This window comes from Felis catus, chromosome E1, assembly GCF_018350175.1.
Source record: "Felis catus isolate Fca126 chromosome E1, F.catus_Fca126_mat1.0, whole genome shotgun sequence".
In the NCBI taxonomy this organism is placed as follows: Eukaryota; Metazoa; Chordata; class Mammalia; order Carnivora; family Felidae; genus Felis; species Felis catus.
Genome location: NC_058381.1, coordinates 60,805,499 through 60,818,256, shown reverse-complemented (window position 1 = coordinate 60,818,256; position 12,758 = coordinate 60,805,499). Strand labels below are relative to the sequence as shown.

Below are 12,758 nucleotides of genomic sequence, written 5' to 3'. Positions count from 1 at the left end.
AAGGAAAGCAGCCCCCTCCTGAAACTCCACGGACTGCCACTGTTTTTAACCTTTACTAACGTTCGATCTTTTTTTTTTTTTTTAGAGATTTTATTTTTGAGTAGTCTCTACACCCAACCTGGAGCTCGAACTCACAACCCCGAGATCAAGAGTCCCTCGCTCCACTGACTGAGCCAGCCAGGTGTCCCTGATGTTCAGGAATTTTTTTTTTTTTTTTTTTTTTTTTTTGTGCTCTCAAACGTTGTCGGCCTTTAGTCAACTTCCAGACTCCTGGGACGGTTGCTTTTTAACAATATTGCCCTGCTTTACCATTGCCTGTTTGAGAAGAGATTTGGAGAGCTCCTCAGCCTTGTTCCAGAAACCCTCCCCACATACGTAAATTTAACATGTCTAGTCGCCATATCAAAAGAAAAAAACCAGCATGAATTTTAATAATGTGGTCAATCTAAGTCAATATAAGAAGTAGTAGTATTTCAACAAGCAGTCGGTGCTTTTTCAATTACTAATGAACTCTTACACTTTCTTCGCTTCCTACCACGTTTTGAAATCTGGCGTGTCTTTCACACAGCACATCTCATCAGGCCAGTTGCATTCAAGCACTCCAGTGTGACCACGGACTCCCGTGGCAGGCACAGGGGACAGATATTTGGTGTGAGTGTTATTTTTCAGGTGGGTTGGCTCATCTTTCATGTTTGTTACTGCTCTTCTTTCATCTTTATCCGTTGGATGCTGAGACATTTAAGGGTGGAAACGCCTGGCACCTGGCTCTCTGCCCTGTCGGGCTCGTGCGCAGGGGTGCGTGCACTGCGAGGAGCCGGAGCTCGCGCCGCGGAGGCAGAGGTTCGGGTTCCTCGCTGAGCAGGGAAAGGTGAGGCTACAGGGTTCCTTTGGGAAAGGGAAGCCGGCTTCGGCGGGGCCGCCAGGAGGCAAGACTGCCGACCGGGACGCCCGAACACAGCTTCGCCGCGACCCCCGCGAGGCGTGGGCTTCTAGGTGCGCCTGCGCCAGATTCCCGCGGCGGGGGGCGCTCTGCGCGTGCGCGGCGCCGGGGACGCCCCGGGTTTCCCGCGGCTTAGCCTCGCTCTCAGCCTGGGCCGGAGCCCGGAAGTGCGGGGGTGTGGCCGCGCGTAAAGCAGCACTTCCGGCCGGCTGGGCGCGAGCGGGGGACTCGCCGAGGCCGCCGAGCGCAGGGCCGGGGCGGGGGCTTGCGGCCCCCTTGGAAGAGAGAGGCGGAGCTCGGAGACGAAAGCGGGCGCCGGCCGGGCCTTGGCGCCCGCGGTCGGCGCGCCACTCCCACCGCCCGAGCGAGGCGTGGCGGGGCCCGGCCGACCTCTGGCCTCTGACCTCCGACCTCGCGGGGCGGGCCCCGTCGCGGCCTGGCGCGGTTTCCCTGGGACGCGTTTCCCGCCGCACCGCGGGGCCGCCCGGACCGCCCTGGCGGAGGCACCTTCCGGCGGCCCCGGCGCGGAGCCCTGGGCCGGGCGGCGGCCCCGGCGTGGCGGCCTGACGGGCCCCGAGGGAGCCCGCGCCGCGCCCTGGCTCCCAGAGGCCCTGGCGGCGGTCCGGGAGGGCCCGGGCGCAGGTGGGTGTCGTGCGGTGACGCCGCGGCGCCCCGGCCTCTTCGGGGGCTTTTCCCTGTGGCTTCCGGGTGTCCGGGAACGCGCGGCGGGCGCCCGAGCCAGTGGCTTGGCCTCGCGGCCCGCGGGGCTGGCGAGGGTGCGGGGCCCGCACAGCCGAGCCTGCCCGGACAAGGAGCCCTCCCGCTTCCCGCCCTCTCCCGCGGAGCAGGAGCCGCCTTTGTGAGGAGGGAGGCGGGCGGGGCGGCCCTCCCGACCGGAGCCGCGGCGCGCAGGGGCGAAGGCCCTGGGGCTTCAGCTCGGGGCCGCGCACACGGCTGCCCTTGATGTCCCAGTGTGTGGCCGTCAGGCTGCGCTGGAGCGGCCTCGGGGAGGTCGGCGCCGTCCCCGGGCGTGGCGCCCCGCCGCCTGCGGCTGAGCCCTCCGTCTCCCCCTTCAGCGTGCGGACGATGCCGAAGCTTCAGGGCTTCGAGTTCTGGAGCCGCACCCTGGGGGGGCTCGCCACGTGGTGGCGCCCATGGTGGACCAGAGCGAGCTGGCCTGGAGGCTGCTGAGCCGCCGGCACGGGGCCCAGCTCTGCTACACGCCCATGCTGCACGCCCAGGTCTTCGTGCGCGACGCCAACTACCGGAAGGACAACCTGTACTGTGAAGTGTGCCCCGAGGACCGGCCGCTCATCGTGCAGGTGGGCGGGGTGGCGGCCGAGGGGAGGGGCGGGGGCGCGGTGCTCAAGCACCTGGCTTCCGAGGGCACCTGCAGCTGGTCTCAAGACATTTACCCTCCCGGGAGCTGGCCCGGTTTGGAAGGGACACTTTGGGTGCCCTGGAAGATTCGCAGCCCCTGACACCACTGGGCTGCTGTCACCGCGCTCTAGCCAATGGTTGGGAAGAACGTTCTGCGCTGTGTAGAATCCATGATCCCAACTTTGCTACAGTTGAGACATTATGTGATCCTGTGACGACTCCTTGTGACACGGGGACCCACCAAATATAAACGCTTAGGACGGGATGACATCCTGCAGGCAACCCTGGGATCCTGTCTCCACTGGGTCAAGTGTGAACCCCTGTGGGGCTCTGTCTGGGGTATCAGGGTATCAGGTTCAGGTTCGTGGCAACTTGTATGTGTTTTCCAGTTCTGTGCCAATGACCCAGAGGTGTTTGTCCAGGCGGCTCTCCTGGCCCAGGATTACTGTGATGCCGTCGACCTGAATTTGGGTTGCCCGCAGATGATAGCCAAGCGAGGTGAGTTCCTTTCTGGGTTCCTGTGTTGAGCGCCCACAGGGTGCCCGGATGGAGGCCAGGGTGTGGCTGACCCTGCTCCGATGGCAGTGGCAGCTCAGGTGGTGTCCCAGCCCTTTGTTTGCTGCTCCCTCTGGAGGTGGCTCTTCTCCAGCGCTGGAGGGACAGGGTTTGCTGGCTCTCAGGCTGTCACTTCCCTTAGTGCCCTGGGGTCACTGGGCTCCATCTGGGTAAACGGGCTTTGCTGAAAGGAGGTTATACCGCCGGGCGTGGGGCTCACACTTTCTTCACTGAGCCCGAGGGGTTGCTGGCTGGTGAGAAACCATGGAGGGTGGGTGTTCTGCTGGGCAACCTGCCCCCACTGCTCACCTTCCTGATTGTTGCTGCCCCTCTGGATGGCTTGGGGTGGGGTGGGGGGTGCTTGTGCCGTGTGTGGCCGCGGGAGGAGGAGGAGGATGGGTGCTAATGGCCCTGCCTGTCTCATGCAGGTCACTACGGGGCCTTCCTGCAGGAGGAGTGGGACCTGCTCCAGAGAATGAGTGAGTTGGCCCCGGGCACGGGTGGGGAGTCAGGTTGGGGCGTAGTTGGTGAAGTGGCCCTGAGACCTTGGCAGGCAAGTCCCGGCCCCGGTGCTCTCGCTGCTGCGGGAGGGGCTCTGCCCGGAGCCGTAGGTGCAGGAGGGAGAGGGAGGTGTCCCCACCCGGTCCCCACCCCTCCAGTGCCCTGGTGGACAGAGGCGGGTCTCAGCTGCCTGCAGCCTGCCTGCAGGTGCACACCATGCTTCTCAGAAGCCGGCTGTTGTTTTCGCAGTTCTGCTGGCACACGAGAAGCTCTCTGTCCCCGTCACGTGCAAAATCCGCGTCTTCCCAGAGATTGACAAGACCGTCAAGTACGCTCAGATGCTGGAAAAGGCCGGCTGTCAGGTGGGCCGTGGGCTCTCAGGGCCGAGTGCAATTCCCCTGCCCCGTGTCCCCTGCACCTGGAAGCAGGTGTGGAGGCTCCTGGAACCCAGGAACCCCCTCGAGCGAACTCTCTGGGGCGAACTAGAATCGTGGTGACCATGGGTGGGGTCTGAGGAGGGTGGACGAGTCCCAGCTCACTTCTCCCCACCTGCCACCAGCCTTAAGGTCAGGTTGGTGCTGGCCCGGCCTTCCCTCACACGTTTGGAGCTGGGCTCGAGGGTGCTGCCATTTTTGGCCAAGACTGGCCCTCGAACGGGGCTGGGCCTCTCGGCTCCGCATCCTGGGTGGGTCCGTGGGACACGGGAGCTCTGGGCGGCAGCCCACCAGCCTCGACCCCGGGGACGCGGGCAGACGCTGTGCCAGCTGGATGCAAGGCTGCCTTTGCTTTGCTCTGCGTGGGAAGCTGATGCCAAAGCGAGGGGGTTCCCCCTGGGGTCGGCCTGGGGTGTGTGGCCACGAGCAGGTTAGAGCCCGGGCGTTGCTGTGTTCTAGCTGCTGACCGTGCACGGGCGCACCAAGGAGCAGAAGGGGCCGTTGTCGGGCACCGCGTCCTGGGAGCATATCAAGGCTGTGCGGTGAGTGGGCAGGAGTGGAGGGCGGGCAGATGAGGGGACAGACGTGCAGCCCGGCCCTGAAGCCAGGTGCCCAGCCATTTGGGTGCTGGGGGGAGGCGAGGGGGGGGAGGGACGAGGTGGCCAGGGCAGGTAGGGAGCCTCGCGGCCAGAAGAGGATCACGTGCTGGGGCGCCGCCCCCACGGCTGAGGGGACAGGGTGTTTCTGAGTGTGCGCCCACCTACCCCCGGCAGGAAGGCGGTAACCATCCCCGTGTTTGCCAACGGGAACATCCAGTGCCTGCAGGACGTGGAGCGCTGCATCCGGGACACTGGAGTGCAGGGGGTCATGAGCGCAGGTGAGGGCGTGAGGCGGTGGGCCCAGCCCGGCAGGGGAGGGGGCGTCTCTCCGGCAGCTTCAAGCCCCCCCCCCCCCCCCCCGCAGAGGGCAACCTGCACAACCCCGCCCTGTTTGAGGGCCGCAGCCCTGCCGTGTGGGAGCTGGCCGAGGAATACCTGGACATCGTGCGGCAGCACCCCTGCCCCCTGTCCTGCGTCCGGGCCCACCTCTTCAAGCTGTGGCACCACACGTGAGTCGTCGTCCCCCCCCCCCCCCCCCCCCCCCCCGAGGCACACACCGCTGGGTCTGAGCCGCGCCTGGGCGAGCTCTGCCTGGGGACTGGCCGCCGCAGGTGACGGCGCCTCTGCCTCAGGCTGCAGGTGCACCGGCAGCTTCGGGAGGAGCTCGCCAAAGTGAAGACCCTGGAGGGCATCGCGGCCGTGAGCCAGGAGCTGAAGCTGCGGTGTCAGGCAGGTGCTGGGGCCGGCAGGGCTGCGGCAGGCGTGAGGGGCTCGGGGGGCTCGGGCTCCACGACGCAGGGCTCTCTGGGCTTTTGCAGGAGGATATGTCCAGGCAGAAGGAGGGAGAGAAGCCCCCTGGCGGCTTGCCTTTCTTCCACTGGATCTGTCAGCCCTATTTCCGGCCAGGGTGAGCCTCACACCGGCCCCGGGGGCCAGGCCTGCCCTCTGCAGCCCTGGAGGGTGGGGGGTGCTGGCGGCTCCATCCCTTGGTGTCACGTTTGCTTCTCTGTCGGCGGGGGCTTCGGTTTTATGTTTTTTCTCTCTACGAGGGGATCGATTCTTTTTAAGTGCTCTCTGATCCCGGGTGCGTTTGTTCTGGGGACAAGAGGTTTGACACCCTGAGCTTCCCCCAGGTTCTTGCAGGTGAGGCTGGCTGTCATCTGTGGCCACTCAGGCCCAGCCACAGCCTGAGCGACCCAAGAGCCAAGCTGCTGAGGCCACCGGGGCCTCGCGGGCACTTCCTCGCCATGGGCCTGGGCTGGCGGGTCGCCTCTCGCGGGTGCCCCCGGCCCTGCCCACCACCCTTCCCTTTCAGGCCCAGGGAAGGGAGCAAGGAGAACGGGGGTGCCCGCAGCAAGCGGGCCCTGGAGGAAGAGGAGGCTGGCACAGATGTCCTGTCCAAGAACAAGCAGAAGAAGCAGCTGAGGAACCCCCACAAGACCTTCGACCCCTCGCTGAAGCGTGAGCTGTTCCCCTTGCCAGGGACGGGTGGCTCTGATAGCTACAGAGGAGAGCAGCGCCAGGGGCTCTGTGCCGTCCCCATGCGTTCCTGCAGCCACTTGAGAGGCAGAGCTGGGTTCTGGGGCCACCTTCCTGAGAAAGCCCTTCTAGTGGCGAACACCCAGAGAATCATGGGGGCCCCGGGGGGGGGGGACGGACAAGGGACTGCTGCACCCGCCCTCCTCAAACCGCCTGGTTGGCCGCAGCAGGCAGAGCTCCCACCGGGGACCCCGTGTGTAAGTGGCAGTTGGGGGATGGGTTCACCTCAACCAACGTCTGCTTCTGTTCTTTTCTCAGCAAAATATGCAAAGTGTGATCAGTGCGGAAACCCAAAGGTGAGTCTGACCATGCTGCCCGGAGCAGAGCTCGGCCTCAGCAGCTAGTGGGCAGGGTGGTCCCCGGGCTGCCCAGGACCTGTGGGAGCGGCCCCCTGCCCGTCTGTCGAGGGTACAGCTTGAAGTGGCTTAGCCGCTCGGGGAGGCCGACTCTGCCCGGCCTCGGGACGCGCCCTGGCCAGGGGTGCAGCCATCTGGTGCTCCCGGGGAGCCTGCTCAGGCCCACCGGCTCTCCTGTGTCCAGGGCAACAGATGCGTGTTCAACCTATGCCGGGGCTGCTGCAAGAAGCGAGCTTTCAGAGAGGCCGCAGATTGCCCAGGTGAGGGGCACCTGCTGCCGTCAGCACGTCTCCCTTGGTCCCCCGGGGGGACAGTGGGACCCTTGGCCACCTGAGCCCCACTTCCTTCCTGCTTCTCTGCCAGGTCACGGATTGCTTTTTAAAACCAAATTGGAGAAGTCTCTGGCCTGGAAGGGGGCCAGGCAGCTTTCCTGAGGTGGTGGGCGACGCCCTGGCCTGAAGGGCAGCTGGAGCCCGACACGCAGCCCCCCCACCCGAGGCCCCGGGGCTGCTGCTGAAGCCTCACCACGTCCCGCCGGAGGAAACGCCTTTACTCAGGGAATCTCCCGCTACTCCACACACAGAAGGATGAGCTGGTCTTGCCCTCGCCTACGCCGGGAGCCCGGAAATGCTGCACCGGGGAGCAGGCTCCCAGGCTGGACCTGCCCCCTCCTAGCAACGTGTGTGTTCAAAAGCGAACAATAAATCATTTCAAAGATGTGTTCAGAGGGCCGGAGAGGGTGTGTGGGGGCCTGCAGAACAAGGAACCTTCTGCTGCGGGAAACCTTTCCCTAACAGCAGCTGGCTGGCCCCGGCCCCCTCCCTGCCACCCTGCCTGGCTGAGGGATGGAACCCGAGGAAGCAGGTTCTGTGCCTGGACAAGGAAGGACCAGGCCCGGCCCCCGCCCTCCCGGAGGAGCCTTAGAAACCCACTAAGCGGGAAGGAGTGGCACAAGGGGCGTGTTCTCAGGCTGCCCTTTAATGGATGGAGGTGGGACGTCTGCAGGGCTGGGGAGGCAGTGCCACTGGGTGGGGGCTCTGGGCGCTGCACAGGTGAGCGCCGCAGGTCTTTCCGGGAAGGGCCTTGACCGGCAGTCCGCGTGGCCAGGGCCCCCAGCACAGGGCACAGCAGGGTGAGAGGAGCACAAGAAGCTAGACATGGAAACCCGGGGGGGTGGGGGGGGGGGTCACAGGTGGCACCTCCAGAAGGATCTCGAGTGACGGGAAGCCCACGTGTCCAAGTCCGAGGAGGAAGGAGGGGGTGGGCACGGACCGTCTGTCCCGGAGGCTGTTGGGTGCTCTCACATGTTGGTGCTCATGCGCGACTGGCTGTTGGCCGGGGTCAGCTCCCCTTGGCTCCCTTCGCGGGGAGGGGACTGTGGCGGAGACACCGCTGCTCAGCCCGGCAGGCAAGTGTGCGCCTGCCCCACCGCTCCCACACGCCAGGGCCACCCCGCCCTCACCTTGACATGGATCTGGTTGCGCAGCACGGCCGCCCGCAGGATCATGGCTTTGGCACGACGCTGGAACTCCTTCCCCATCAGCAGGGACTTCTCGAACGTGGTGCTGCGTTGATCCACGTCCCTAGCATACAGGATCTGTGGAGGGACGGGGCTCGGTAGTGCCCATCGGGCCTCAGGGGTCCCCTCCCCGCACCCGTGGCCCTGGCCCGAGCGTGGCCACCTTGCTGTGGGAGTCGATGCGGGCGTTGATGAGCCCCTCCAGGATGAGCTGCGTCAGCTCGTCCTCCAGGGCCGCCACCGTGGTGTTGAAGGCTGCAGCCATCTTGTGCATATCAGCAGACACGTAGGGGCTGAAGTACTGCGGGCAGAGGGCGCGTCAGCTTCCCGTGGCCCCCAGCCCTGTCCGAGGCACCCCACCTCGAGTCTGTCCCCCCCCCCACGTCTACCTGGATGAGGGCGCGGTTGCGGATCTGGGTATAGAGGGTCCTGACGTGGGGAGCCAGGTACATGTCCAAGAGCAGGTTGTCCTGGTGAAGAGACCGGTCAGCCCCCAGCTGCCCCTGGCCCTCTGCCTTGACCGCCCTCCAGATCCGGCAGGCCCCTCACCTTCATCTCATCCAGCATCTTGAGGCACGAGGCGTACTTGGACTCGTAGAATTTAAAGATGATGTCCCGGACCTGCGGCTCCAGCTCCAAGAATAACTTGAAAGAGCTGCAGGTGCAGACCCTCAGAGCTGGCCCCACACCTGCGTACCCGCTCCCAAGGCCGACGGAGGGGGGCCCACAGCCCTGAGCGCAGCAGTCCTCGGGCTTCGGGGAAGGGAGGGGTGCGGAGGGGAGGGGAGGGGTGAGGAAGGGAGGGGTGCAGAGGGGAGGGGAGGGGAAGGGCCGGGCCAGGCAGACGCAGGACCAGAGAGTAGGCCCCCCAGAGGGACAGGCTACCGGACCAGCACCCACCCCGCACACACCTGCTGGAAATGACGTTGCGCTGCAGTTCCTGGCGGTCAAAGGTGGCCAGGGCGCACAGGCCGCCATAGACGGCCACGTTGCTGGGGGAAAGCAGCTGAAGGGCAAGAAAGGAGTTGCATCCAGATGCCCAGGGTCACTGACGGTCAGGACGCAATGCGAGGGGGTGGCCCAGAGGTGAGGCTGGGTCACCCCTGCCCTGCCTGCCACCCACTCAAAGACCGCCGAGGACTCCGCTGGGGGATACTCCTCAGTAAAGAGCCCAACCCACGAGCCCTCCCCCTGCTTTGCAAGTCCCAGCAAGGGCTCCTCCCCAGAGACCCTCACGCTCCTCACCTCGGGGAAATCACAGTGATCGAACGAAGCCAGCAAAAAGCACTTGGCGGCCTGCTTGTACTTTCGAGCAGCCAACTCGGCCAGGCCTAGGGGTGGGGAGGTAGAATGAAGCCAGGGCCCGGAGGAAGCTGCCAGAGCCTCACCCGGCCATCAGCCCCAGCCTCTCCCACCCCACGCGCTCCTCCGTCTGGGACCGCGCCCACGAGCTCCAACTCTGCACCCTCCTCGATCAAGGGCCCGGGGAAGCTGTGCACAGGTGTGGTCACCCCTGCAAAGGACTCCTAGGCTGAGCCCTCCCAGGCTGAGCAGGGGCCCAGAAGTGATAGCAGCTGAGAGCAATGCCTGGGCCTCTGCCCACGGGCCACACCCTGGCAGAACCTGAGGAGACAGGCATCACCTGGGGCCATGCGTGTGATGAGGCTCCTGACCGGGCTCTGAGACGGGCTCTGAGACGCAGGGGCCACCCCCAGCCCTGGGGGCAATGGTGGTGTCCTTGCGCCCCAGGGCCCTCACCTGCAGCACACTTGAGCTTGGTGAGGATAGCCTGGGTCTGGCTGTCCCGCTCCCCACGCTGCTGCAGGGGAAAGTCGAGCACGTGAGCCACCAAAACCCTCCACACCCTCGTCCTTCCCGGGGCGCCGCCCCAGCCTCAGAGGGACAAGGGCAGACTGCGGAGGACGGAGGCCTGTGGGCCTCGGGGGTCCCGGGGGCAGGGTCTGAGGAGGCAGGTCGGGCGCGGAGGCGGCGTTACCTCGGCGATCTCGGGAGTGGACTCCGCCTTGCTGACGTAGCTGAGCACGTGAGACCAGTTCTGCAAGTAGACGCTGACCTGGCGGGAGGGTGGGGTGGACTCAGCCCGAGGCGCCCCCTGCTGGCCCAGGCGCGCTGCTGCCCCGCAGCCCCTCCCGGAGCGCACCCGGCGGCAGCGGCAGGACCCACCTTGATGACGTTGAGGCACATATTGATGACGTGCTTGGCGCTGGTGCAGTAGTCCCGGGCCCGGGAGTAACACTTGAGGGCGTTGCTGAGGTCCCCACAGTCGAGATAGTGGTCACCCAGATCGTCGTGGCCGCGCCTGTGGGCCCAGACATGAGCGAGCTGGGCCTAGGGCCACGCAGCCTGGCCGCCCGCCTCCCCTGCGTCCCACGAGCAGCACCTGATACTCTCCTTGATGGAGTTGCCCTTGTAGTTCTTGAGGTCCGTGTCCAGTTTCTCCAGCTTCAGCAGGGCCTTCTTCCGCGTGGCCTCCACCCAGGCCGTGTCGAGGGGCGGCGGCTCCACGCCACTGTCGGGGATGCTGTCAGGCGCATTCTGCAGCTCCCTGCGTAGGACCTGGCTGTCAGGGGCCCCTCGCTCTGGCCAGCCACTACGGGGGGGAGCCCCCGGCCAGCACAGGAACACAGGGGCCCTGAGCCTGGTGCGGGCGCCCCATGGGAAAAGAGTCCTGCAGCCACGCCGAGCTGCGAGAAACTGTCGTCTCCACGAGCTTGATGTCAGAATGACCGCACGTCACCGCACACAGAAAAGTCCAGGACAACGGTGACGGCCACGTAGCAGGAAGAGTGAGAACCTAGTCCGTCTTGCCATTTGCTGCCCTGCCTGGCTTTTCAATGAGGACAGCCAGGTCACCGCACAGAGGCAGTGCTGCTACTAAGTGTCCTCATGGGGGTGGTGTCAGGGGTCGCAGGGGCACCGGAAGGGCCGCCTGCCTGGGCTGCTCCCGAGGAGGACACACGATGCCCGGGTCCTGGTGCCTACTCCCACCCTGCCCTCACCTGGTGGCCTCCGAGAGCTTCCGGTGGATCTCTTCGTACATGTCCACGTTGAAGGTCCTCTGCACAAAGGAGAGGGCCATCTTCAGGGCCTCCGCCCGCAGCGGGGGGCAGTGGTCAGCAATGAACTGCAGCCGTTCGATGCGCATAAGCCCGCTGTAGCTGGCCGCATACTGCTCCAGATCCTGATGTGGGGTGGGGGGAGTGGATGGAGACTGTGCCCGGCGGGACCCCAGATCCCAGGCCCTGGCAAGGACAGGGACAGGACCCAAATACAGACCCTCCTCCCGTGTCCAAGAGGCCCCATGCACCTGTGGGCACCAGACCACTACTCAGTTCTAGAAATGGCCACCTGGGGTAGAGCTCTGCCCCGGGGGCTGAGGAGGTGCACGGCCAGAGCCGGAGGGGCACCCCTCGCTCCTGCCGGTCCCCGGGGTTAACGGTAAAGCAGCAGTGCTCTATGGGTCGAGCCCCAAGGAAGATCTGTCCTCAGTGTGAGGCAAGATGCACAGTGGCGTGGCCCGTGGGCTCTTCCACGTGGAGAGAAGCAGGGCGCACGGTCTCCAGCTGGGCTACCACCCTTTTTAAGTAGGCAGCGGGACAGCCCTAAGGTTCCTGGGTCCGAGGAAAACACGGCCAGAGTGGGGAGCCCGGCCAAGGTGTCAGTCCCCTCCTGCCCACCCCTGGAAGCGCCCCCCGGGCTCCATACCAGGGTGGGGTTCTCCACCACGTAGTTGACATCGGGTGCGTTCTGCGGGTCCTCCTGGGGATCCACATCGATCTGCATGGGCTCCACGGCCCCCTGCAACACGGGGGAGCACCTTGGCACCTCGAGCCGGGCGGCCAGGGTCGGGCGAGGAGCCCTCACTGCGCCCTGAGGTCACCTCTGCCCGCCGTGCTGTCTCCCTGGCGGGATCCTGTCCCCGAGAGCCGGCCATCCCTGCCCCTCCCCACCCCCGGCCCGTCTCCAGGCCCGTCTCCAAGGCCGGCCAGCGCACGACCGGCTGGCTGGTGGACAGACAGCCCCCGGCGGCCACGTTAACCGCCTGCTCCGGCGCGGGAAGCGGACAGCGGGGCGCCGCTGCCCCGGGCCCCCCTCCCCCGGCCCTGCTCGTTCCCAGCCGCCGTCCTGACGCAGCCTCCTCCGAGCCCTAAGGAAGAAGCGGGCGCGGCCTCCGCCCGGGAGCGCCCCGGCCGCGGGGGCCGCGGGGGCCGCGGGGGCCGCGGGGGCCGCAGGACCGGGAGCCCGCGGAGGGGCGGGGGGCGGGGAGGCGTCACCTCGGGGACCCTCCTGCGCTGCCGGCCGGCCCGGCGGGCGGGGCTCTGCCCCCCTCCCGCGCTCGCTCGCTCGCTCGCTCCTGGGCCCCCTGTCCTGGAAGGTACCTCATAAAGCAGCGTACAGGCCGACAGGCTGGCGCTCAGGCTGAAGTCCCCGGCCGTGCCCGGCAGGAAGAGGTCTGACCTACTGCTGTGAGGGGTGCAGTACAGATCTGTCACTGACGAGGAGGCCGAGCTGGGGGCCGGGCTATCCCTCATTCTGTCCTGACTCTCTGCACCCCCCGACCCTGACACACAGCTGGCCTGCTGCTGAAGGGAGAAAGAGCGTTAGCGCCCGGCCGCGCCTGCCGGGCCGACGGCGGGGACCCTGCGCGAGGCCGCCGGGCCGCGGGGAGGGGAGGCCGCGCGGGGGCCCGGCTCCGGCCCCGGCGGCGGCGGCGGCGGCGGGGGAGGTCGGGGGGGTGCGGAGGGGCCGCCGGCCGCGGCTCGTTACCTGCAAGTTAAACACCTGAACCGGCAGCGGCATCTTCGCCCACCCCGCCGCGGCGCGCCGTCCGCTTCCGGGGCAGCGCCGTCCGCTTCCGGGGCAGCGCTTCCGGCTCGCGGCGGGCGGGGCGGCTCTTAAAGGGGCCGCGGCGCG

The 12,758-nt window shown here is 66.4% G+C and overlaps 2 protein-coding genes across 7 annotated transcripts; one reads left to right on the top strand and one right to left on the bottom strand.

The window, feature by feature from the left end:
- The first annotated feature begins 2,026 nt into the window (after positions 1-2,026).
- Positions 2,027-7,023, top strand: DUS1L (dihydrouridine synthase 1 like). The gene is given in 14 exon segments (XM_023244361.2): positions 2,027-2,066; positions 2,069-2,262; positions 2,710-2,818; positions 3,304-3,354; positions 3,626-3,738; positions 4,270-4,352; positions 4,584-4,687; positions 4,774-4,918; positions 5,042-5,138; positions 5,228-5,316; positions 5,725-5,870; positions 6,207-6,244; positions 6,489-6,564; positions 6,668-7,023. Coding segments are annotated over 14 exon segments (1,356 nt in total). The 3' UTR covers positions 6,739-7,023.
- Positions 7,024-7,264: 241 nt separating this feature from the next.
- On the bottom strand, positions 7,265-12,722 carry GPS1 (G protein pathway suppressor 1). 6 transcript variants are annotated; one of them, XM_023244359.2, is made up of 15 exons: positions 12,612-12,693; positions 12,224-12,308; positions 11,550-11,642; positions 10,844-11,025; positions 10,225-10,389; positions 10,008-10,143; positions 9,820-9,897; positions 9,582-9,642; positions 9,069-9,154; positions 8,735-8,829; positions 8,373-8,478; positions 8,213-8,293; positions 7,987-8,124; positions 7,767-7,901; positions 7,265-7,679 (listed from the first exon to the last, which is right to left on the bottom strand). In XM_023244359.2, the coding sequence occupies exons 3-15, from the start codon at positions 11,625-11,627 to the stop codon at positions 7,605-7,607; spliced, it is 1,416 nt and encodes a 471-aa protein (XP_023100127.1). In that variant the 5' UTR covers positions 11,628-11,642; positions 12,224-12,308; positions 12,612-12,693; the 3' UTR covers positions 7,265-7,604. The 6 variants fall into 6 exon arrangements, with proteins under 6 accessions (XP_023100127.1, XP_023100123.1, XP_023100124.1 ...); XM_023244355.2 differs by having other exon boundaries at positions 12,224-12,427; positions 12,612-12,659; XM_023244356.2 differs by having other exon boundaries at positions 9,582-9,639; positions 12,224-12,427; positions 12,612-12,659.
- Positions 12,723-12,758: the final 36 nt, after the last annotated feature.

Bases quoted from the DNA above. Each gene is read 5' to 3' on its own strand.
- GPS1 (XM_023244355.2), bottom strand. From the start codon at position 12,644: ATGCCGCTGCCGGTTCAGGTGTTTAACTTGCAG. The intron at 9,898-10,007 runs GTGGGTCCTGCC...CCCTCCCGCCAG, and splicing joins TGTGCCTCAACGTCATCAAG to GTCAGCGTCTACTTGCAGAA. The intron at 9,643-9,819 runs GTAACGCCGCCT...TTTCCCCTGCAG, and splicing joins CCACTCCCGAGATCGCCGAG to CAGCGTGGGGAGCGGGACAG.